This window comes from Rhamphochromis longiceps, linkage group LG6, assembly GCF_057381845.1.
Source record: "Rhamphochromis longiceps isolate RC_006_pf linkage group LG6, R_longiceps_female_GT1.1, whole genome shotgun sequence".
Lineage (NCBI taxonomy): Eukaryota > Metazoa > Chordata > Actinopteri > Cichliformes > Cichlidae > Rhamphochromis > Rhamphochromis longiceps.
This window is the reverse complement of record NC_140562.1, coordinates 30,732,078-30,758,469: the sequence shown is the minus strand read 5'-3', so window position 1 is coordinate 30,758,469 and position 26,392 is coordinate 30,732,078. Positions and strand designations below refer to the sequence as shown.

Below are 26,392 nucleotides of genomic sequence, written 5' to 3'. Positions count from 1 at the left end.
TCTTTATCCTGTTGTTTGCTGTATGTGAAGTGCATTAATATAACCAAACATAGTCCATGTGGTGTATTTATTTATTTTCCAATGCCAGATGGTGAGTACGAACTAGAGATACAGTTCCTGTATCCCCAGATACCCATCTAAACGTCGCTTACTCATTTTTATTAACTTGACGATACTGGAGCCATGAACTATATTGCTGTTAAATGAAACGCGGGCTCTTCGCTCACTGTATTGCGGCCGACGCAAAGTGGCGCGCTACACTGCGCAGCCGCAGCAGAACAGGCGAGACGCAGGCAGACAGTCCTCAGCAGCAGCCATGGCAGATGGAAAGGCCAAGGTGAGTATTGGACTTTAAATGAATCAGAGCCCATACAAAGTTGAATGTACACGGTAAACTGATGGAAAGGAGTTCGTACAATTATTTCGAATCGTATAACACCAAAGACCGCTTCAAACATGCGCTAACTTTACGGTATTTGCTAGGAAGCTAACGGGTGAAGTTAGCATAATAAGCTAACGTGGCTAACCGACTCGATCCATTTGGTGTATTTTCAAAAAAATCTATATTTTCTGTAAAATAATTTTTAATCGGCACCTCTAAATTTTTGCCATCGTTATGAGTAATGCACATGTAATGGAAAATGTAGTTATCCGATATCCGACTAGATTAAGCACCAGTTCCAAGAAAAGCGAGTTAACGCTGAGACAGAACAGAACAACATAAACGGTACAAAACAACAAAAGCCGTAATGTGTAAACGAATCTTAAGTTTAAAAAAGGGTACCGTTGTACTCAATCGCTAGCCATACGCCTGGGTAAAGAGATAAGGGTTTTGTTAATAGCACAAGTAGTATAATTTGAATCCTTGCTAGGCCGCTGTGCATCTTGTTGTATTGAAGGCCATTGTTGCTTGAGTTGCCTATAGCTAATGCTAACGTTGAAGTTGTAAATCCAGTCCTCATTGCTCTCGGTACCCACGCTAGTCTCCCGCTCTACGCACATCAGGCAGGCTGGTGTCGCGGAGGATTAAAAAACAAGCAAAAAAACGTAAATCCACACACGTATTGTGAAATTAACTTTTGTTTGAAGACAATGAGGTATCGCTGAGATATGCAAGACACCTATGACTCGGAATTTGAAATGGCGGGCGCAGTTTCTTGTAAATAGTCACACCTCCCCCTTTTTTCTAAATAATCTGACTTTCTATGAACTTGTTTTTTGTCTTTAGGAGGGAGTAAAGACTGAGAACAACGAGCACATCAACCTGAAGGTGGCAGGACAGGATGGCTCAGTGGTGCAGTTTAAGATCAAAAGGCACACTCCTCTCAGCAAACTGATGAAAGCTTATTGTGAACGGCAGGTGAGACTGGGACACAATTTTAACTGTTTCTTATAAGTATCTTTAACCTCCTAGGACCTGGTGTCTACATATGTGGACATCACATTTTGGGATGTCTAGACGAAAATACTTAATTTTTCTCTACAAGGGCCTGATATCCACTTATGAGGACATTATACTGCCACTGTTCTATCAAAATTTAAAACCAATGCCTCATATGTGGATCTCATTTGTCTCAGAAAGAAAAAATTAGGTAAAAAAAATCTGGTAATTCTTTGTTTTTACATTCATCAGGTCCCAATCAACCCAAATAGCAAAGAAAATTTTAAAATGCATGCCATGAAAGAGTTTGGGTCTTAGGAGGTTAAATGTATTGCTGGTCTTCTAAAATTGGTCATCCCTATTCCAGAGACCAAGAAATTGACATTTTAAAAATACATGGTTCTTGCCAAATCAGAAATGGAGGGGGGGGGAAAAAGCTATATTTTGACATCCATTAGGGCAAATATTCAAAACTAAGGCATATGTTTTGAACCAGTATTTTTATTAATTGGCTTAATTTATTTATGCTTATATTATGTTTAAGTATATCAGATGGTCAAAAATATCAGATGACGCATCAACTTCTGTTAGCTATGGTAACAAGGCTCTTTGCTTTAACTGTGTGAAGACCAATTGTTTGTATGTATTGCCCCCCTCCCCCACCATCTTGACTTTGTTTTGGCCCTATAGAAGCACATCTTTGTTTTAATTTTGTCATTACTCACATGGTACCCGGAGGAAAGGTTTGGCCCAATCCAGACAACCTTAAATTTATCTGAAAGTTAAGAGTCTTAAAAAACACCTAAGGTCTACTTTATACATAATAGGTGTGCAACATCAGTCCTTCCCCATCTAATGCGCAGTACACAGTGTGATAGTTACCCCTTCTTGCACGTCCTCTGTACTGAAAATAAAGGATTGCAGATTAGAGTAAAATGTCAATCATATATATTTAATCTTTGTAAAATTCTAGATCTTTATAAATTGTGTTATTTGTATATGTTAGAGCTATTTCTCATATATGTAACTTTGTAATATATTGTATTATTTAATTTTGGTCAGCGTGTTACTGTTCTTATTGTCTTGGAGCAAGTTTAACCACATAATTTCCTGTTATCCCACCCTCTTTATTTACATCTAATTTTGAAGAGGTTTTTTAGTTTAGCGGTCAGTAGTGAGAGATGGGGAACAACAAAGGTTCTCCTGAAACTGGAGGTATTGCACTTCACAGCCAGTGTTTTAAACCTGCGGTCACAAAAATGCCTTGTGATGTTTAAAAGTAAACATTTGTTTTTCCACTCAGGGGCTGTCAATGAGGCAAATACGATTTCGATTTGACGGTCAGCCCATCAATGAAACAGACACACCTTCTCAGGTATGTGTACACGCTCTTGTTTTTGTGCACTTTTGGAATCAATTTTTGTTATTGTGAACTACGGCTGAATAACCCTTGGTCCTCACATTCTTGCTACTCCGGATCTTACATTTCATATTAGTTACTACATGTAAACTCACTGCATTATGCTGCAGTACTCACAAACCAATCAGCTGTTTGGGGGATTCCAGGCCAGGCCAACACGACCCTTTTTTGGTTTGGTTTGGTTTGATTTTTTTATTTGTTTTTGCAGTCCCGAGATTGCATTTCAGCTGATATGTTATCAGCATATACCATTTACTTTCATAAACTCAAAGACGCAGTAATTCTGCATTACAACTGTACTACAACTAGACCAAGAAAGAGTTTATAATACTTAGTTAGTGTCGTATACAGAAAAAGCATAGAGTTTGCATAAGAGCTGTGATGAACAGATCTAACTCCTTGTTGCGTTTGCAGTACTCCCTTCATGTCAGTGCAGAACATAATGTTTTTACTATGATGTTTAGCGGAAAACAGTCAAAACACTGGGTGATAAATCAGGTATGATACATGAATATACTGATACATTAAGTATTGTTATATTCTCATAACAGCCTGTCTACAAGCACCTTCACATAAAAGGGGTGACATTAACAACATATGACCAATCATGCATATGGACTTTGTAGTGACAGCACACACACAACAAAAATTAAAAGCTATGATATTTTAAAAAAATTGAAGAGGTTAAGCACACAATAGTAACTGCTGTGTAGGTTTACACACAAGTATTACAGGTCTGTTATTAAAACACGGGACGAGATGATGGATTACAATTTTTATTTCATTGAGTTAATGTTTAGATATGCTTATGTTTTAGGAGAATATTAATGCTTATAGGATAATCTTCTGAACTTGCGGTTGACAAGTGGGGGAAAAAAGCAGAAATTAAGCTGCTTCCCAAGAGCAGGTGGGAAAGACAAAAACTTTAGATGCTATTAAATATTTTTGGACCTTCTTAGGAGGAGATCTGAGGAGATCTTCCAGAAATGGTGATGATACTTTTCCAGAAAAGTGAGTGCTTAGTAGGCAGTTTTCTACCTGTTTATCTCTTATCTTGAGTATAACCTTCTCCAGAACAGCAAGAAGTGAACAGCTTTCAGAATATATCAATAAATAACCCTGAAGTTAGTGAGATGGGTACAAATCCTGCTTCATAGTACAGGCCTCAAGTCTTAAAAAAGTGTAGTCAACATGGATGTGTCTTATATTTTAATGGCCACTAGAGGGCGAGCAATCCTTTTGTTGAAAAACTTTTGATTGTGGGAAAATGGCCCCTGGCTTCCTCCCTCTGTGACCTCGTTGAACACTTTCTTGATGAGTTTTTGGGCTTGGGAAACAAACATCGAGTCCATTCAGAAAGAAGTAAGATCTGTGGTTCATACTGCAGCTCACTGAGTAATAACTTGTTTGTCAAGTCTTTTAACATACCAGTGGGTTGCATCACGGTGGCTTCGGCCACCTTTTAAAGCATTTGTACTTCCTTCTAATATTTAAAAAGTTTTCTTGTCTTTTTCTTTTGCAGCTAGAAATGGAGGATGAAGATACAATCGACGTGTTCCAACAGCAAACTGGAGGCTCTCCTCTTTAAAGACTGTTTCCTATGAACATCCCTACCTCCCCCTTTCATCCCTGAACATCTTTGTTATACCCAGTCTTCAAATGCTCATGACCAGTGTTGATACGATCCAGTGGAATATTTACACAAAATACTCAAAGGCAGCACAGTTAGTGTTGAGTTTGATCACACTGCCATGTTACGTGACATGTTAACATGTCTGAACAGCGCAGTGCAGACAATAAGTAGGCTGCAGTCAGTCTAATGTGCCGAAGAAATGAGAAACTGTTTTTGTTTGGGGGTTTTTTTGTTTGTTTTTTAATTTCGGAAGAGAACGCTTGGTCCTGCTTTTGCTTTTATACTTACCAAGGCTTTGATTAAAGATGGAGGTTTGATTGATGTAACCCGGTGTTTTAAATTCACTGACATCTGTTGTTATTATAAAAATGTATTGTTGGAATAAAATGAGTCTTTTTTTTTTCTTCTTTTTTTTTTACAAATCTGTGTGTATGTGTGTTTTCGTCACATCTGAAAACTGTTTGCAGGTACTGCTGCAGTCATTTAAAATTGTAGGTTTGAATGTCCTCAGTTATTTGTTTCCATGCAATAAGAGGAAATGCTGACACGTCTTCAAATTATAATCATCAGATAGCAGTTTTCATGTGTGGTTATGATGTAAGCACTTTAAGCAGCCAAATATATAATTAACCATTATTCCATAGCCAATAAAATACAGTGGATATGTAGTCAGTTTTCAAAAGTAATCAGTGTCTAGATAATGATCTCTTGAATGACGTAATGAGCTGTGTGTGCATATGCATGTCCCCACTTGCCCTGCTATTGTCTTTATTCTTCAAGCTTAGTCCCTCTACCAGATGCCTTGGAGTTTGAGTCTTGCGCAGCGTCTTTGCTGTTCCTAGACTACACTACACTTTTCTGAACATAGATCTTTGTCATCCCTACAGTCTGCTGGACGCAAATCTTGTTCTTTCCATTCAGCTGACTTGTCAGAACTGGCCTTACTGCAGGTATTTCATAGTTTCCCACGGGTCTCTATGGCTCCAGTTTGCTGGGGGATTCTAAAGTACTGTCCTCAATATATTCAATCTTGCTTTCTAATAATAGTCCTTTTGCTTCTCACTATGTTCCTTCTCTTTATTTACCATCTGACTGCACTTAACCAGTCCGAATGGCATTCCGATGATGATGCTGTTGATCTTACTCGGGAATTGATGTCTCATTCGTGGCTGGCATACAGCTTGAGGTCATCCATGTAGAGGAGGTGGTTAACGTTTGCTCCATTCTGTTGTCTGTATCTGGAGCCAGTCTTAAGAATGATATGGCTGAGAGGGTTCAGGTCTTGGTAAATCCTGCAATTGTACTTTTGCACTAGACGGCCTCTAGTGTTGTTCTCAGGGTCCCTTTGATTGTTCATGTCCATTTGTGACTCATTGTGTCATAGGCTTTCTTGTAATTGTAATTCTAACTACTCTTGTGCAGAGTAGTCACTTTTGAGGCCAGACTGACCAATGTTCCGGCAGCATGGTGTTTTTTCTCTGTTTTTTCTCTCAATTCCTTTTTGGGCCCATGTATTGAGTCCTACGCCTATTCATCTGGAACAGGGGTCTCAAATTTGCAGCCCATGGGATGCTTGCAGCCAGTATGTTGACAAGAAGAAATTCAATTTTGCAGTTTGGCCCTTGAAGTTCCTTTTTTTGTTAGGAAGTATATGTTTTTTGTTGAGTGCAATGTTCAAGTAAGCTCTTTAAAAAGCAGAAACTTATTTAATATGAAGACATTATGAGCAGAGAGTACAAACATGTTGAGAGTTTGGGTGTGTTAGTTCAGTGAAAGTTATTTGTAAAGAAAACAAATTTCACTAGCAGTCAAAAACTAATGTGTACACTTATCTCTACATTTTTATTTTGTTAAATACAAACAAAATTATAGCACAAGTGCTGCCACGTGTCTGGTTAGAAAGAGAGTACCAATTAGTGTTTTTTGGTAGTTCAATGAAAGGCTTCAGTTAGTTAAGAGAAGAAGAAGTTTGCTGATGTCTTCAACCTGTCATTATCCCAGGCTTTAGTCCCATGCATTTTCAAATCCTCCACAGTCATACCAGCCCCCAAAAGACTGGACATATCCACCCTAAATGACTTCAGGCCAGTGGCACTCACACCAGTTGCCATAAAGTGCCTAGAAAAACTGGTTCTCACACATATCAACCACATGGTCCCGGACACTGTCCATCCGCTCCAGTTTTCTTGCTGTCCCAATCGATCAGTGGATGACACAATAGCAATAGCCTTACACCACACTCTGCAACATCTGAAGAGTAGCAGAATGTAGAGCAGGATGCTTTTATTGTACTCCAGTTCTGCTTTCAATACCATGCGTCCGGGCAAGCTGACCAAGAAGCTGACATACCTTGGCGTCCCAACTCCCAACTGGATTCTGGATTTCCTGACAGATGGACCACAGGTGGTGAGAATGGGAGAACGAGCGTCTGCTGCGCTTACAGTCAGCACAGGGTCCTCGGCGGGCTGTTGCCTCAGCCCCAAACTCTCCACCCTGTATATGAATGACTGTGTCTCCACCCAGGATAACATCTTTGTCATTAAATACGCTGATGAGACCACCATCCTACGGTTTATCAAGGTGGGCATGAGTCAGGGTACAGCCCTCTTGTAAAGGGGGTATACTTTATAATTTACAATTTATATTAGTTTTGTGTTGTCTTGTTTATGTCCTTCAATGCACATATTAAACAAATATATAAGACTGCGTTCTTCCATTTGCGCAACATCTCTAAAATTAGAAATATCCTGTCTCAGAGTGACGCTGAAAAACTATTTCATTTATTTATTACTTCCAGGCTGGACGACTGTAATTCATTATTATCAGGATGTCCAAAAAACTCACTGAAAAGCCTTCAGCTAATCCAAAATGCTGCAGCAAGAGTACTGACAGGGACTAGAAAGAGAGAGCATATTTCTCCTGTTTTGGCTTCCCTTCATTGGCTTCCTGTTAAATCCAGAATTGAATTCAAAATCCTGCTCCTCACATACAAGGTCTTAAATAATCAGGCCCCATCTTATCTTAATGACCTTGTAGTACCATATCACCCTATTAGAGCACTTCGCTCTCGCTCTGCAGGCCTACTTGTTGTTCCTAGAGTATTTAAAAGTAGAATGGGAGGGAGAGCCTTCAGTTTTCAGGCCCCTCTTCTGTGGAACCAGCTTCCAGTTTGGATTCGGGAGACAGACACTATCTCTACTTTTAAGATTAGGCTTAAAACTTTCCTTTTTGCTAAAGCATATAGTTAGGGCTGGACCAGGTGACCCTGAATCCTCCCTTAGTTATGCTGCAATAGACATAGGCTGCCGGGGGATTCCCATGATGCATTGAGTTTTTCCTTTCCAGTCACCTTTCTGACTCACTATGTGTTAACAGACCTCTCTGCATTGAATCATACCTGTTATTAATCTCTGTCTCTCTTCCACAGCATGTCTTTTATCCTGTCTTCCTTCTCTCACCCCAACCAGTCGCAGCAGATGGCCACCCCTCCCTGAGCCTGGTTCTGCCGGAGGTTTCTTCCTGTTAAAAGGGAGTTTTTCCTTCCCACTGTTGCCAAAGTGCTTGCTCATAGGGGGTCATATGATTGTTGGGTTTTTCTCTGTATCTATGAAGCGCCTTGAGGCGACTTATGTTGTGATTTGGCGCTATATAAATAAAATTGAATTGAATTGAATTGAATTTATTTTTGCCTATTTTTTTCAAGCATGCTTAGTATGACTGAGAGAGCAAAAGAATTCCAATGTGCCTTGACTGCTGATTTATGCACATATGGCAAATAATGAACCTTGAACCTTAATCTTAGCTCCTATGATGCCTGACAGGAACTTCCATTTTTTGCTGAAGCAGGTTACTGGTTGGTAGATGGATGGGGCCAATCCCTTCTGGGATCCTTGGGCTTCAGGAATGTCTGGCCTTCAGTTAATCATTCTGGGTGTTTCATCCATTAACAGCTGGTTCATTTATGCTGCAAGATGCTCATGAAATGCAGTTAACTTCTTTAGGGAGTAGGTGTGAATCATGTCAGGGCCTAGTGCTGTACAGTGCTAGGATGTCTGCCACTGTAATGGTTACTGGGTCCTGTTTAGGGAGATAGAGTGACTCACACTTCAATAGCTCTGAGTAAGTTTAATATCCATCTTTTGTATGAGATGTTTTTCGTATGGTGTTGAATTTGAATTTATCTTATTGTGTGTCACCTCCTGTCATGCTTCATTTCCTCATTTAGGGACATTTTGTTATACATCCCTTAAAATTTGGAGAAGTGCACTTGTAGTGAAAAGTTTACATACACTCACCATGAGCATGATCATGGTAGTTTGGGGCTTTTAGAATCAGAATCAGAATACTTATTAATCCCAGAAGAAATTATGTATAAGTGAACAGTCAGCATGCTGTTAACGCATCCTCGGGCTTCTTTGTACTGCTCTTTGTCCATGGTGGAAATATTTTACAGCATACATCTTAAATGACTTTAAAAAACAAGAAATCGGTGCGCAAATTTGAAGATATTTTGGATTTGGATTTTCTCTAATCCACAAATTCAAAATATACATACGGTCCAGCTCTAATCAGAGAAAACCGGAAATATGAAAATTGGCTTCACACTTAAATTCAAGGTGTCATTTTTGTTAATGGTTAGATAGCAAAGGGCAACTCCTCAGCTGCAAAATTTATATCCCTAAGCACACTAACATACAGTTTCACGTGAGCTAATTGAACCACAGAATCGCAGCCCTTTTTTTCCCCACAGTTGTCTTATTTTATTTTGAAACAACAGCCGGAAGTGAGATCTCTTTCGTCGTTTAGTTCTACACTGGTCCTCTCAGACTGGAAGCAGGTTGACTGGGAGCCACCAGCTAGGGTGGATAGTGATGAGGTGGTGAAATACTGCTTATGAGAGTGTAGTTTGGTTGCATACTGATAGGCTTAACATACTGTACGACATCTTGTGCAAAAATGACGACTACTACGACATTTCAAGGGATGGAGCCCGGTGCTAAAAGCAGTTCCAGGTAAAAGGCGTCTTTCAGACCTCTGTGTATCCGTTAGCCATCCACCATGAAGCCAACAAGTCCAGCATCCTCTGACTTTACCCCAACGCGAAACACAGGCTAACGGAGAAAAATAGACGACCGTTTTGTTGTTGCCCCTGCCTGTAATTGTTACTAAGGCGCCTAGACATAGTTTGAAAGTAAAGCCGTCGACGATACAATTATAAAGCTTGCTACCACGCCTTCCCATTTTGCCCATCCGGATATAGCATTCGAACGTGAGCGTTAGTTAGCAAGACAACACGTCTGTACCGCTGCCTTTTGTGGAGAGAGGATGCTTAGCGAGCTGATGCAGACTAATCGTGGTTCCGAGGCCTTTTATGCCTTCGTGTGTTTGTACTGCATTTCCTGCTTGAGTATTTTGTGGTTATTGTTTGGAAAACGTAGGGGAGTAAATATATATTCATTCAGCTGGGTGGGGTTCCCGCAGATTTCTGATCAGGGAAGCGAGATTATTATCGGAGGTGCAGTAAGACATGCTTTAGTCTGTCTTGCATATGGTCTGATTGAGGCGAGGGCCATGTTACTGCTGGCCACACCTGACATTATATAGACCATACACTGAATTCCACGTGTATTGTATTCGTTTATTAGATGCAATGAACATCTGATTTAAGACCAATATAAAAAATAAAAAAAATAAATGAGCACTATTTAAACGAATGAGTTTTCAGAAAGTTATATGGTTATTGTAGCAAATTCAGTAGCACCATAATTACAGTGCACTTGGACGAAAGCATATTTTAATCATCATCACGCTGTAAAAACACAAACTGTTGTTATCTTTAGTGTTTTTGGAAACGTATACCAAAATAACATTGTTAAAATCTGCTGCATGTACAGCATAGAAAATTTAAGTTTCCTCAATTATATAGTCTCAATTACCCATGTATAAGGCACATCTGTATAAGGCACATCAGCTGGAATTAATTTGGTGCTAAAAGGTGCTCATAATACATTGTATTAATATAGTTTCGCAGCTGTCATAAGTTAGGTAATACAAAATGCAGTAGGAGATATGAGGATTAAAAAATATTTACTTTCACAATATTTGAAGAATCAAGGTATTCTGACACCTGTCATTTATACACAAACCATAAACACGCATATGCCACACCTGTGCATAAAGTACAATCCACATATTTAACACTGTTAAATAGCCTACTCCATTTTTAAGCATAACTAGTATAATGTATCACATAAATCACAGGTTAGTAATAATTATTGTCATTATCATATTTAATTGTTTTAGTGCACCATACATGCCATACATTATTGATTTTGAAACGGCTCCTGTTATTTTCTAAAACTATATTTTTCCAGTTTTGCTTGTTTATTTTTATCAATACTGTTCTTACTTTCAGATAAATGTAGATTATACCTTTAGTGCAATAACTTTATATATTGCAGATTTTCCACTGCCCATTACCCAGAGTTCTTTAATAGAATCCCATAATAGACTGGGGGGGGGGGGGTTTGCACCAATTATATACTGAACATGGTTATATTTATGAATTAAACTCTTCATATACCATGATATCACATCTATAGATCTGAGGTTTCAGGTGTTATATTTATTTGATAGATATATCTCTCAAGTCTGTCTCGGTGTATGATATTCTAAACAGCAACTGAGTTGTGAGGTTATGTGGTGTAAAGAAAATTTTAGCCATTTAGTAATTTACATTTCTTTCTCTACCACTTAAAATCTGGCAGATGTACAGAAACCCATCGCTTAGTATAATAAATCTGTCTGATTCATTACTGGGTTAATCTAGTTTTGTTTTCACTTTTACTTTATGTTTCATTAAGAATTTTTAGTTTCAGTTAGTTTCACAATGGAGCTTGCTCATTTCGGTTTAGTGATTTTGTTTTCTTTTTATTCGTTTATTTGTTTCGTCATTGTCAGTGTCCCCACAGCAGGGAGATCCGCATTTTTCATATGGCAGATTATTATTTTTGGCTGACCTTCCTGCTCATTGCCCAAGGGATCCATGTTCCGTTCTTGGAATGAACCTAATATGTTAGTTTTCAGTTTTGTTTTAGTTGATTATAAAAAACTGTAGTCGTGACTCTTACACACTCCCCCCCCGGGATGCTCATTGTTGTACGAGCCAAAACACAATTCACTGAATTTTATTGATATGAGTATAAGCGAAGCATTAATTCTAAGGCATAACATTTAATAAATACATATAAATATTGGTAGAAAAGTGAGAAGAAACAGAAGAGTCTCTCTCTTTCCAGGGTTTTGCGCCCTCCTGGTGGTGGCTCCAACATTTCGCTTGGTGCAGATGAGGAGAAGCCGCCTGTCCGGAAAAACAAGATGGCGTCTAGCGTTTTTGCCGAGCCAGAAGACCCTTATGCTAATCGAAGGAACAACCCACCAGGTAATATCTGCATCACATCTGCACATATGTTGCTTTTGTCAAAAAACCTACAGCTCAATTTGCCATAGCCATCTTATTTAGAAAATGTATCCAGAATCTGTTTCCAGTCATGATAGTTCACACAGCAGGTTAGCTTCCCAAAAGATCGTGATTATATATTGGACCAAAAGTGTTTGTCTCGTAAGCAACAAGTTTGCAGAAATCTTGAATATTTGTGTAGTTTTGACTGCTTCAATTCCTTGTTAAAGCACAGGGTTTATTGTTTAAAATGAAAATGTTCAGAATGGCCTTTTTAATTTAATTAATTATTTTTATAGCGCCAATTCACAATAGCAGTAATTTTTTATTGTAGGATGAAGACCCTGTAATATTAGACAAAAAAACAAACAAACCCAAACTACAGTATATTAAATGCAGGAGTGGTGTATAAACGAACAGGGAATGAAAAGCAATGAGTGAAGAAGAAATACTCAGTAGATCACAGGAACCCCCTTAGTAACCTAAGGCTATTACAGCATAACTAAAGAATGATTCAGGGTAACTTGACCCAGAAAGGAATGTTTTAAGCCTAATCAAAAAGTAGAGAGGGTCCCAAATCCAAACTGGGAGCTGGTTCCATAGTAGATTGACCTGTTAGGTTAAAGGCTGTTGCCCCGATTCTACTTTTAAAAAACTACAAACTTTAAGTAAGCCTGCATTCTGAGAGTGAAGTGCTCTGTTAGAACATAAAACCATGGGAAAACAGCAGTGGTTTATTTTTATAGTTTCTGTCAGAACACTGCACCATTCTGGAGAAACTGAAGGCTTTTCAGGGAGCGTTTAGAGCAGACTGTTAGTAAGGATTTACAAAAGTCCAGCCTAGAAGTGTTAAATGTACAAACTAGCTTTTCAGCATCACATTTCAGACTTTTTTTTCGCAAGCTGAATGAAGTAAGTGCTACATATTTGTTTAATGTGTGTGTTGAAGGACATATTCTGATCAAAAATGACTACAGGCTAAAGAGTAAGTATCTGGTTAGACAACATGTGCCGAAGATTGTTAAGATGGAGTACAATAACTTCAAATGTCTGAATTGAGAGGTAGGAAATAAGAAGCAATCCAGACCTTTATTTTTTTAAGACATACCTATAGCTTAACTACACTCAACAAAAATATAAACGCAACACCTTTGTTACTGCTCCCATTCCCCATGGGATGGACGTAAAGACCTAAAATTCATTCCAGATACACAATATAACCATCCCTCCCAAACAGTGGTCACAAATCAGTCCAAATGTGTGGTAGTGGGCACATCTGCTATATTGAGATAATCCATCCCACCTCACAGGTGTGCCACATCAGGATGCTGATCTGACATCATGAGTAGTGCACAGGTGTACCTCAGACTGCCCACAACAAAAGGCCACCCTGGAATGTGCAGTTTTTTGCGCTATTGGGGGTCCGGGGACCCAGAACCGGTCAGTATCTGGTGTGACCACCATTTGCCTCATGCAGTGCAACACATCGTCGCATGGAGTCTATCAGATTGTCAATTGTGGCCTGTGGAATGTTGGTCCACTCCACTTCAATGGCTGTGCGAGGTTGTTGGATATTCGTGGGAACTGGTACACGCTGTCGTATACGCCGGTCAAGCACATCCCGAACATGCTCAATGGGTGACATGTCCGGTGAGTATGCTGGCCATGCAAGAACTGGGACATTCTCAGCTGCCATCTGCCCTGAACAATGTGAACCATGATTCATCCGTGAAGCGCACACCTCTCCAACGTGCCAGACGCCATCAGATGTGAGCATTTGCCCACACAAGTCTGTTACGGCGACGAGCTGGAGTCAGGTCAAGACCCCGATGAGGACGACGGGCATGCAGTTGAGCGTCCCTGAGACGGTTTCTGACAGTTTGTGCAGAAATTGTTTGGTTGTGCAAACCAATTGTTCCAGCAGCTGTCTGGGTGGCTGGTCTCAGACGATCTTGGAGGTGAACCTGCTGGATGTGGAGGTCCTGGGCTGGTGTGGTTACACGAGGTCTGCGGTTGTGAGGCCGGTTGGATGTGCTGCCATATTCTCTGAAACGCCTGTGGAGACGGCTTATGGTTGAGAAATGAACATTCAATGCACGGGCGACAGATCTGGTTGACATTCCTGCTGTCAGCATGCCAATTGCACGCTCCCTCATTGCTTGTGGCATCTGTGGCATTTTGCTGTGAGACAAAACTGCACATTCCAGGGTGGCCTTTTGTTGTGGGCAGTCTGAGGTACACCTGTGCACTACTCATGATGTCAGATCAGCATCCTGATGTGGCACACCTGTGAGGTGGGATGGATTATCTCAATATAGCAGATGTGCCCACTACCACACATTTGGACTGATTTGTGACCACTGTTTGGGAGGGATGGTTATATTGTGTATCTGGAATGAATTTTAGGTCTCTACGTCCATCCCATGGGGAATGGGAGCAGTAACAAAGGTGTTGCGTTTATATTTTTGTTGAGTGTAATTGATTTGTGTCATTTGGCCTCATGGATATATACATCCGGGTATCATCTGCATCATCTGAAAATAAATAGTCATTGTCTCATTGTAGAAACCTCTGGAACACCATGGTTTAATAAGTCTTATTGTTGCAGTGCTGAATATATACAGTTGTGGGTATGAATGTGATGGTAAGTTTGGTCTTTTAATGATTTCTTTGAAATATTATTGTGGTAGAATGATTGTACAGCATAGATCTTTAATGATTTTGAAAAACAAAAATGGGGTGCACAACTTTGAATTTGTTTATGATTTTTTTCTAATCCACACATGGTCAAAGTATACATATACCCACTAATATTTGGTTAAATGGCACTTAGCAAGAAACCTCGACCTCAACCAGATGCTTTTAGTAGTTATTAACAAGCTTCTGGCATAATTCTGGCTGGATCTTTGACCGCTTGTTTTGGCTCATAGAGTTCACTTAAATTGGTTGGTTTCCTGGCACAGACTTGGCTTTTAGGCATAATTCACAAATCGTCAGTAGAGTTAAAAAGGGTTGGTCGGGGCTTTGGGTAGGCCATTCTAAATGGATTAGAGAAAGTCCAAAACAAATGAAAACTTGTGCACCCAATTCTTGTATTTTTATAAATCATTAAAGATGTATGCTGTACAATGATTCCATCCTGAAAAAAAGAAGTTCAACGAAATGATAGAAAACCAAACTTACCATGACATTCATGCACATGACAATGGTATGTAGACTTTTGGCCTTAAGTGTACTTTCCTAAATGTAGATTGATGCACAACAACAAAAAAAAAACACAGAAAAAAGGAAATGAAACTAGACATGAGGTAAATATGATGCTAGGTATTGCAATTTTTATTTGCTTCTCTTGTTCCAGAGCATTTTCCCCAAATGAGCATGAGACACACCTAAAAAGAAAATAAATTATTTAAACATCAACATAATTTTAAAAGTACATCTTACAAAATAGGTCTATTACGCATGCAGCTAGCACAAGCATTTCTCATGCTTTCCAACCTTTGAAAAAATCTAAATAAAACTCCAAGTTTCTTTTAAACAATATAGCTACAAAAATGGCTCTTCAGTACTGAATGTCTACTGTAAATTTGAAGATCTCAGGGTCTCTAGTGAAACAGTTTTTAATGTATGATGTTAGAAATATATTATAAATTGTCATTAGTAAATTTATCCTTGTATCATTTGGGGAATTGGCCTCTGGATACCTTTTGGCAACTTAAGATAGACACTGTTGTGATAGGCCTGTAAAAAAAGTGGTAGGAAGTATCACATACAATGGTGTGTTGGTGGAAAGTCCAGAGACATGAATAACCATGTGATGACATCAGTGTAAAATACACTTCACCAAGAAAGTAGCTGACATCAGGAAGCCTACATCAGGAAGTGTTCAAGGGTCTATTAATATATGGGGGAATTTACTTAACAATAGAGAGTAGTTTAGTATTAACAATCTTTTCATCTTCTGAGCCACACAATAAAGATTTGAGTAATACTATAGTACCTACAGGATCTTTAAAGTCCTGTATGATTTCATACCAAATGCAAGAAAAGCTTCCACACAGTTCCTTCCTCCTTTTTTACTTCTCATATTGAGTGGTTGAAAGTAATAGTCCTCTCTTTGTTCTGAAAGTTTAAGCTGGATATAATTCACTCAAGTCCCAGCTTTCAGTTCCTTCTTTTACTTCTCTGTGTTTTGGTGTTTTGAGAAGTGGGACACTTGTCCTGAGTTGTTTTGAACTTTGATTAAGCAGAGTAAGGTCTTCTTCGAATTAGCAGGCTCAAGTATATTTCTTTCCTTCTCCTTTCAAGAAGTGATTTACTCACAGTCACTGAGCAGGTTTCTTTTTTTCTGCTTACTTACCTAACCTGATCTGCAACTGCCACAGCATGTTTGTCAAAGACAAGAGAGAGAGTAAGAGATTTATGTGTTTACAGAGACACGTGGGGTGGTATGGGATCACATTACATTTCTGTTTAACACAGTAATGTAACGTTATTTTACTGAATTCAGTAATCACATTATATTTACAAATCAAAAGGTTAATAAATGAATGCCAAGCATGTTTTTTTTTCAATTATTTCCACAATGACTGATTTAAAAAGGAAAAAAAAATCAAACATGGAATTGTTTTTCACATACTTCCGCACAGTCAGCTGATTCCAGTTGGTGTGCTTGGAGAAGGAAAATGGTAGAGTAGTTTACAGCTTTTTAGAAGTGGAGATATCTGCATTACTTATATTTCTCCTTTATAGCATTCAAGCCTTAGTTCGTACCTGTGGCTGTTTCTACAGTTGACTGGCCACCGCTGCGAAGTACTCTCTGGGCTGGTGTTTAACTTTGCTGTTGTTTTTGTGTTAAATCTTAAAGAAACAGCTTGTGTATCTCTTCATTAGAGTAGTAATTTGTGCCCTTGTTTGGGCTTGTAATTATGTGAAAATGCAATTCAGAAAATATTATGGAGTAAAGCAAAAGTGCTACAGTGAGTACTGTAACAAATTACCTAACAAATTTTTATTTTAGGTAACAAGTAATGTTACTACTATGATATAACAACTCCATAAAATACCAAGACTATAGGAATAGCATGAATAGGAATAAATTTATCTGTTTATTTTTCATTGACCAAATGTCAAATTTTCAGTTGTTTTATGTCACGGTCTCCATTGCATGCTTTTATAAGCTCAAAGTACATATTCACATAAACTAATTATCATAAACGCTTCCTTGTTCTTTCTCAGAAGTGGATTTATTGTAATCCTGTGGCGTCATGAATGCTGCCAAGTCTAGACTGTCTGGAAATAAAGCAACAGGCACTCTATCTGAATAAAACACATTTTTGTGCTCACTATGTTCAGAACTCATGATCACTTTATTAGGTACACCTGTTGGACTGTGCATTAACACAAATATCTAATTGGGCAATCACATAATAGCAAATCAGTGTATTTAGCCATCCAGGCTAGTTTAATTGGATAAATAATGACTTGTGTCAGTGGTTTACCCTGGTGGTGGAATGTACACTTTAGTGTCTTAGTACCAATTGAGTAGGGCGGCAAACAAAAGATTATTTTGGCAGTCGGCTAATCTGCAAATGATTTTATTTTTGATTAATCAATTAATTCAATGCAATTCAATTTCATTTATACAGCGCCAAATCACAAAAACAGTCGCCTCATATATTGTGTCCCAAATCCAAACTAGGGGTGGGTTTTGGTGATTGATTTATCGATTAAAATCGATTCTGGCTTGGATAACGTGATATCGATTCATTAAAATCCTGAATCAATTTTTAAATCTAAATTTATGTTGCCCAAAACGCCAGAATCTCAGGTTAAACCTCACAAAATTTCAACAACCACCAAACAGCTAAAATAGTAAATGATAGCAGGTACACAGATTCTGCACTAAGATGTAAACACAAAGCACGGACCCGCCGACGGATCAGAATCAGTGAGATGTCGCCTTTCTCACCCGACGACATTGACACAGTCGGGCTGAAAGCCGACAGCTCACTGATTCTGATGTTTCGGCGGGTCCGCGCTTTGTGTTTACGCCCTTTTTTGCACTAGATTCTGAAGCTGGAGGTTTTTATCTCTCTCCAAACAATATTGACCGAACCAGCAGCAAAAGAAGATCCAAACTACGCTTCACATTTCGCTTCACATATCTTGTTTTCCCTTTCTTACTTTTGCTGTTTCGCTTCCAGCACGATAAAATCTCACTTCAGGCACAGCTCTCTGTCTCTTTTAGTGTACTTCAAGAACAGTGTCCCATCTAAAAATCTCAGTTTTCTCCATTATTTGCTTGCTTATTACCCACCAGTCTAACGTTGTTTACAGTGCTGTCGGCCGCTGTTTTTTTTTCCTTTTACTTACTTCTGAAAAGAAAGCTTCATTTCTGCAGTTAAATAGGCTACTGAACAAATTTAAACTTTTTAAAATTATGCAAAATGCTTAGCTGTGCATGTAATAAAACCTCTGTAACTTTGCTCTGCTTCACTTCAGCAGCATCAGGTAATGTTCATCGAATCGAATCGTGGATCGAATCAATTCGGGACCTTCTGAATCGGAAACGAATTGATTCTAGAAATTACCTAGTCCCTGTCAGTACTCTTGCTGCAGCATTTTGGATTAACTGAAGGCTTTTCAGGGAATTTTTAGGACATCCTGGTAATAATGAAGTACAGTAGCCTGGAAGTATTAAATACATGAACTAGTTTTTCAGCGTCACTCTGAGACAAGATATTTCTAATTTTAGAGATGTTGTGCAAATGGAAGAAAACAGTCCTACATATTTGTTTAATATTTGTTTTGAATGACATATCCTGGGGAAAAATGAATGACATTCTAAAAATGACAGTGTTACTGGAGGCCAAGGTAATGCTATCCAGGGTAAGTATCTGGTTAGATACCATATTTCTAGGAATTTTAGGGCCAAGTACAATAACCTCAGTTTTATCTGAATTAACCTAGGTTTGTGTAGATGACTCTCCATTTACATGAACAAATTGGAGTCTTTTAAATAGATATGATACAAACTACTGCAGCGCAGTACCTGTAATACACACAGCGTGCTCTGCTCGCTCTAATAGAATATTATGGTCAACAGTATCAAACGCTGCACCGAGGTCTAGCGGGACAAGAGACGAGTCCACCGTCAGAGGCCACAAAAAGATCATTTGTAACCTTCACTAAAGCTGTTTCTGTGCTGTGATGAGCTCTGAAACCCGATTGAAACTCTTCAAATAAGCCATTCCTCTGCAGATGATCTGACTACTACTCTTTCAAGAATTTTTGAGATGAAAGGAAGGTTGTAGATTGGCTTATAATTAGCTAAGACAGCAGGGTCAAGAGACGGTTTATCTACTGCCAGCTTGAAGTCCTGTGGTAGCCCATTATTAGAGATGGGTTGATCATATTTAGGATTGAAGCATTAATTAATGGCAGGACTTCTTTGAGCAGTTTTGTAGGAATGGGGTCTAAAAGACATGTTGATGGTTTGGAGGAAGTAATTAGAAAAAGACTCTAAATATCAATGGTATGAAAGTAGCTGTGGATAATGTTACATATATGAGTTGATTATGAGTCATTTTTTCTCTAATGGTTAAATTTTTTGTGAAGAAGTAGGGTTGTTCTTATTTTCTTAAATCAGTGAAGATGTTCTAACTTTACAGAGGGCTTTTTCAAAAAGCAGCAAACTATTCTTCCGAGCTAAATGATGACCTTCTAAATTTGTATAACACCTTTTCCTCTCCAGCTTACCAGTTACCTGCATTAAGGTGCGCGTTTTAGAGTTACACCAGGGAGTCAAGTACTTCTGATTTGAGGCCTTATTTTTCACAGGAGCTACAGTAGCCAGAGTCATAGGTAGTGAGGAGGCAAAGTTATTAACAAGATAATCGACCCCTGTTAGTAGCGTTCAGGTAGCTTCTCTGCTCTGTGTTGGTACAGGGCATTGAAGATTACAACAGTGGGTGGATTATATTCTTTAACTTTAAATCTACTCCCCACTGCTGTGTAATCTATTATTGTAAATTTAAATGTTATTAGGAAATGATCAGACGGGAGATGGTTTTCAGGAAGCACTATTAAATGTCAGTTTCTATGCCATATGTTAAAACAAGATCTAGAGTGTGATTAAAGTGGTGGGTGGGTGCTTTTACATTTTGAGAGAAGTCAGTTGAGTCTAATAACAGATTAAATGCCGTGTCGTGACACCAGTGTGTGGACATTTTAAATGTCCGCACATTGCAGTGGTGCTGCTGTGGAGGAAAAGTTGTCTTTTGTGAAATTTCACCCACACAGAAGTCTCTGTCTTGATCTTCTTCCATTATTCCACTTGTCTCTCATTGAAAACGCTAGATCCAGGTAAACAGAAACAACTATTTGGGATTTCCTCTCTTTGGTTCACCGTTGTTTTCGCTGCATTTTTCTTTGTTAGTATTAAGCAAAAAAAAAATTTTCTGGCACAACTTCACCTGCTTCCAAGGTGCATGGAGAGGATGAAAGAATTCACAAAGTAGGAACTCCAGCAACACTTGAGGGAAGATGAACAACTTTAATAATTGACCAACGCGTTTCGGCTTGGGGCCTTCATCAGGGTCACAAGCCGAAACGCGTTGGTCAATTATTAAAGTTGTTCATCTTCCCTCAAGTGTTGCTGGAGTTCCTACTTTGTTAGTATTAAGCTCAGTCTTAGCAGACCATGAGAGAGATAGTGCCCCCATATCTTCCTGTAGTGTATTGCAGATATAAAAACATATTTATTTGGTTTTAGAATATGATGCATCAACATCAAAATTGCATATTGACAATTTTTCAAGTCAGCGTCATGAACTGTGTCGATGAATCACTACAACCCTACAGTTGAACAGTGTCTGAATGCAACAGCCTACCTGAATAGTTTTGCAGACAATGCTCCAAGTTTTCATGACCACAATGTACTAATCTTCTTATAGCTGCTTCCTGTTGGATAGTATACCATGCCACAAAGCTCAAACCATCTCATGTTCGTTTCTTGAACAATGTGCTCACTGTACTCAAATTGCCTGATCATTCACCTGAGCGTCTTTGCATTGTGCTGAACCGGAAGATTTCCATAATGGATTTCTGTCAAATCTGCAGCAACTACATATCATCAGTATGGATCAACGTCTCTGAGTTTCCAGCACCTTGTTGAATCTCTGACAGAAAGAATTAAGAAAGTTCTGAAAGCAAAATATGGGACCTAAACAATACCAGTAAAGTGTAGCTAAAAATAAAAAGTGAGCAGTAAATGTAATTTTAACACAGAAGTTACTCTTCAAACTATGGAAATTACAGGTGGAAGTGTAATTTGAAATAAAATGTGCAGTATTACCCTGTAGATTATGCGTAGGATATAGTACAAGTACTTAAAAATGAAAATGCTTAAAATTATTTTTTAATAGCAGTGCTTGCGTCAGTGTATTATTTTGCATCTGCTGTACACACACAGTAATGCGTGTACGAGCCAGATGTTCTTATCCGGTTGTTCAGTGATGACGCGACGAATCCTACTTCCGGGTCTAAAGTAGTCTGTGTTTAATATGGCATTTGTGTTGTTAACATGTTTAATGTTATGTATTTTCTTCTATTTGATCTCAAAAAGCTCCTAAAACAGTCAGTGATCACTGTTGACCTCCCTCGGCTTTTATTACCGCTAATCATTTATTTAAGCTCAGTTTTTAAAACCTTACGATGTAACTACAGCCCAGCCCATGCAGCAGTATATGAATGACTAACCTCGTATTGTGGATGGATTATCTCAGTTGTTCTCCTGGCTGAAGTTTGGTCCTTTTACAGCATCCTGCCATGCGATTACATTTGTTCCTGACCACCGAGAACACTCACGTAAACTTTTATCGAGTGGAAAAAAAGTTAGCTTGTTTATATTATGCTAACATAGCTGTGTCGCTAGCGGTCACGTAGCACATCATTATATACCAGCTAGCCCAACTTCAGTAACCCTACAAACGTCACTGCTGTTTAGTTTTCTGTCTTCATTTATGCTGGAAGTGATAGCAGAGCTGTACGTTTTAATTTGTTTCCAAAACCCCACAGTCAGGACATGCTATATTGTATTTAGATAGAAGCTAGCGAGCTAACTCCCTGCTAACTTCTAACTCCGTTAAATGTCATAAATTCCGTTTTCATGGATGCCTGGATGTTAAACTCAATTGTTACACCTGGTAGAGCAGAACGCTGATCATTTTATTAAAGATGAAAGACTTTAGACAGTTTTTCAACTCTCAGTAATCCCATAGTGATCGTTTGATATATGGACCTGCAGCGGAGTTTAGACCCAGACACGGCTAGTGACGTCAGACTGAACAACCGGATTGGCACAGACCTAAACCCCCAAACGCTAGAGTACTCACTCATGACTTCATGATGTACAAAGACAAACAGCTCTGTGTGTCAAATATTTTATCCTTTACATATTTGGGGAAAGTAAAAACAAATGGCAGTAAAATGTTTAAGCATCTGTCCTTGTGGCAGCAGAGCTCAGTCTGTTAGAGAAAGTGCTCTGCTGACTATCCAGTTAAGTGGTGCACAGGGTGATTTAGTTCATCATGACCTCATAAGGTCACGTTTTCTGAAAATCCTGTGAATGCAATAACTTGAGAACAAGGCGAATTTATACCACAGGTGTATCTACTAGGTGGCTGCGGAGTAGCACTGATGGCCGTCTCACCAGCATCGGTGCCGGTGACACCGAGAGATGTGATGTTAGCAGGATTTGCAGGCATTCATTCAGCCAAAAAAGTCAGTTGGTCCTTTAGAATATGTTATAAAATGGGATGACGGTAAGCTGGTACCTTTTATCTGATATAATAAATGTGCAAAAAAAAATAATACTGAAAAGTTTAAGAAGTTCATATTACGTAGTTGAAATGTCACATTAAGCTGTTGTCGATTTGGAGAATAGGACCACTTTTTTTCCGTGAGAACAAATTATAAAAATGTAAATTTGCCTTTTTGGCCTTCTTCTCTACCCCCAATCATGTGTTGATAGACAGTATTTCTGAATAGCCGTTATTTATACCGAAACTGACAGACACATGCGTTGCTGTTAGGCTTGTGAATAAGGGTACTGAGAATGAACCAGAAACCCCCTGGAGGCGAAAAGGAAATGGCCTACACAGTAAAAGTGGCCTACGCAGGAGAACATGACTGCGCATCTAAATTAACCTCAGTGTGAAAATGGTTGTTGTAAGACGGACATTTCGTGCGAAAGTGTAACTAAAGAAATGTCAAACTTCCCCAGAGCACAATTTAAAACTGGAAGGTCATATGTAGGAGTCCAGTCAGTGCGCAGCTGTTTGAATAGCTTCTATCATGAGATTGTTATTTCCTGCCCTCACAAATGTCATTTATTACTTGCAAATATTTCATGGGAAACTGAAAATGTGTCATTTATCTGCTTATAATCAGGCCATTTATTACATATTTGCATCTGGTTGCATCGATCAATGCTCTCTGATTTAGGTGTCGCTGTTTTGTTTTGTTTTTCAATTAGATTTTGTAGAAAATCTGTGAAGAACGAAGTGTGGAGGATTGTGTCAGTCAGGCGTGTCTGACAGTTGGCTCGGCTTGGGGTATTTTTAAATCTCCGGGGTCTCATTGCCTCAGAGAAGTTTTAATGCACCAATTCTCAGATGTTGTTATTCAGTGATGTTTTTTTGAGATGCCTTTTTATTTTCCACTGGTGGATCATTAAAACACAGTTCTTGAGACATGCTGGCAGTGATAAGGGATAGTCCCATATGTGTGTCTGCCTGTCTGTCCAGCTCTGCAGTCCAGACTGAAACAGCTCAACACAGACACACATATAATACGTGTTTATTTAAATTGGGATTGTCTTTCTCGTTATTCCCAATATTTCATTCCTCTTCTAGGCGGGAAACCAACAGGTGTGCTGTGTGGAGAGCCATCGGCCCCCCTGAGGAGAGGAGGAAATCATACTACCAGTCACTTGGGGGACACGCCCACCACAGTAAGACAAAGGCTCAGATCATGAGATGCACAGAGAAAGGAAGTGAAACTTAAGGCCAAACAAACACCAAGAAACAGCTTAAGTCCAAACTATTTAAAGTATCAATGTTTTCCTCTTCTTCCTTTTGAGAAATTACCAAATGACACTTGGGTTGTAACTAATGCTGTTGAACTGCGCTGTGAATGTGCGTTTTTCCATCAAAACAGTTGTACAAAGTTCCTTTATGAAGTTGTCAAACATTCATCCTTTCTTTTCTGCTTATCTTGATTAGGATGGAGATATCTCTGTACGTGAAAATGGTAAGAGCATGTTTCTTGATCACATCATTGTTATTTTAGTTCGAAACCTCCCTGCACCCAAACTGTTGGCACATTTATACAAGTCAGTTTTAATATAATGCTTACAACACATACACAGAAAGGAGAGGAAAAGAAACACTGACATGGTAATATTATTATTCCCCCTGACTCCCCCAGTCTGCCTCCCTGAGTTAACTATACATAAGGTTTAATGGTCTGCTTGAATTTAGAGTTGTAGAACCAGTTTACCAGGGGAAACTAAATATGTGCAAAGCAAACTAACTTTCAAGCTTAGTGTTCATTTGAAAACAGGGCAGGAGAAGCAAATTATTGTTATCTGCAGTTGAGTTGAAATGGAGAGTAAACTGAAAACAACAGGAAACACCCACATCCAATGGCATTCATAGTTTGTTTAGAGAGTGAACACGATAAACTTGACACACAGACTGTGCTTTCAAGTAGAAGTCATAAGGGAACATTTCCTTATTTATTTTGTAAACTGTCTTTTGATGCTCAGAAAACAGCGCTGCTGAGCCTGAAGCAGTTCGAGAGCAGCAAGATGAGGCCCCCCAGGCTGAGGAACCCTGTGCAGGACTACCATCTGGCCGCCGAAACCCCCCGGGGGGCAAGTCCAGCCTGATCCTTGGTTGAAAGCCACTCGACTACCCCTCCTTACCTCCATTCATCTTCGAACATCTTTTTTATTTAAAGCAAGAATCCCCAGCTCATTTGTCTGTCCTGCAGGAATCCTCTGATGTCCAGCAGACACCAGTCTCCTCCACACCCCCAAGTGCATTGTTTTGATACCTCTTTTTTGAAAACCGTTTTGTACTGTTTTTATTGTTTGTTTATTTTGACAGAAGCACTTTATGTATTTCTATGTATACGGTTCAAAGTCTGTCTTTACCTCTGAAATGCATTTGACCTGCCAGGTAGGGTACAAGGCTCACATTTCTCACATCAGCCAAATGGTAAATCTCCCCTAACTTTAATGCAACAGCACAAGCTGTGAATGAATAGAGAAGCATTTTGTAGAACACAAGCAAAGGAAAAAAAGCTTTTGCTCCGTGTTGATCTTTGACCCAATCTTGCATGCATGTCCAGTCTTTAACGTATGAATGTGAGAAGAAACATAACTGTGAATTTTCTTCCGTTTAATCTGTTAAATACTTTTTCTTTTTTTTGTTGTGAAACAATTCTTGTTCTTGTTGTTGCATGAAGTTGGACTCTTTCTACTGATTATAGTATTATTATCCACAGGATTCTCATAAATTACTGTCATTATGATCTGGAAAATGCAGACATTTGTCTTCAGTTGAGTACTGTAGGGTCACATGCCAGGTAAAATAAAAAAACTAAACAAAAAAAACAAAAGAAAGTTGGAACAAGCCGTTTTTGCTACTGTCTCGAGCATTAGATTATTGTAACCCCAGTGCCGGTTTTAAGTGCCCCGTGTTTTTATAGGTAAAATTTACTCCAAATTTTACTCTAAAGTGCGCCTGTTTGTGTGTTAGGCTACAGCATCAAACAAGGTTGGGTTTCTTAATTGCATCCTACCAGTATCACAGATGGGTGTTTTTTCCATTGCATTTGCATTGAAAATCCATGGACTATTTATAGTCCCGACAGCTGTGTTCCTGGTAAACCCATCCTAGATTTGACAAGTGACCTTATGACAACCCAGCCTTCTTTTCACTGCTCTCCCCCTTTTATACATTAGTTGGTATTCTTGCTCACTGGAAATTTAGAACAATCTTTCTGTAACTTTCACGTGGCATTATTCCAACCAAAATTCTTCTACTTGCTTCTGTCCTCTTGAGTCACCTGCATGACAGCAAGCTGTCACGCAAGAAAATTGCATTTTAAGTTTGCATTGTTTAGTGTTGTGTCTTCCTCTTATGTTTATTATGATGCAGCGCTTGCATCATACCATTTCCTGTTGCTGGATGTAAGTCACTGCTGAAATTTAAAATCAATAAATGGCACAAGTGGACATTGACATTAAATCAGTTTTGACCATCGGCTGTGTTTGTATATTTGTAGTGGCTGTTAGTTCGTTTTACTTGGGGGGGGGGAACTTTGCAGCCACTAATTTGCCTGATTAATAAAATAAAATATTATTTGAACAGTTACAACTTCTTGAGCTATGACTCAGTATTTGTGTTTTACCCCTCAGCTATAAAA

The 26,392-nt window shown here is 38.9% G+C and overlaps 2 protein-coding genes across 2 annotated transcripts; both read left to right on the top strand.

Moving 5' to 3' along the window:
* Positions 1-215: 215 nt before the first annotated feature.
* sumo2a (small ubiquitin like modifier 2a) lies at positions 216-5,120 on the top strand. Its single transcript, XM_085410198.1, has 4 exons — positions 216-337; positions 1,229-1,360; positions 2,685-2,756; positions 4,324-5,120. The coding sequence occupies exons 1-4, from the start codon at positions 317-319 to the stop codon at positions 4,387-4,389; spliced, it is 291 nt and encodes a 96-aa protein (XP_085266324.1). The 5' UTR covers positions 216-316; the 3' UTR covers positions 4,390-5,120.
* A 4,127-nt stretch (positions 5,121-9,247) lies between these two features.
* Positions 9,248-26,229, top strand: jpt1a (Jupiter microtubule associated homolog 1a). Its single transcript, XM_085410195.1, has 5 exons — positions 9,248-9,446; positions 11,733-11,875; positions 23,812-23,909; positions 24,181-24,208; positions 24,726-26,229. Exons 1-5 carry the CDS (start codon positions 9,391-9,393, stop codon positions 24,857-24,859), a joined length of 459 nt encoding a protein of 152 aa, XP_085266321.1. The 5' UTR covers positions 9,248-9,390; the 3' UTR covers positions 24,860-26,229.
* Positions 26,230-26,392: the final 163 nt, after the last annotated feature.

Bases quoted from the DNA above. Each gene is read 5' to 3' on its own strand.
- sumo2a (XM_085410198.1), top strand. From the start codon at position 317: ATGGCAGATGGAAAGGCCAAG. The intron at 338-1,228 runs GTGAGTATTGGA...TTTTGTCTTTAG, and splicing joins TGGCAGATGGAAAGGCCAAG to GAGGGAGTAAAGACTGAGAA. The intron at 2,757-4,323 runs GTATGTGTACAC...TTTCTTTTGCAG, and splicing joins AAACAGACACACCTTCTCAG to CTAGAAATGGAGGATGAAGA.
- jpt1a (XM_085410195.1), top strand. From the start codon at position 9,391: ATGACGACTACTACGACATTTCAAGGGATGGAGCCCGGTGCTAAAAGC. The intron at 9,447-11,732 runs GTAAAAGGCGTC...CTCTCTTTCCAG, and splicing joins GGTGCTAAAAGCAGTTCCAG to GGTTTTGCGCCCTCCTGGTG. The intron at 11,876-23,811 runs GTAATATCTGCA...TTCCTCTTCTAG, and splicing joins TCGAAGGAACAACCCACCAG to GCGGGAAACCAACAGGTGTG.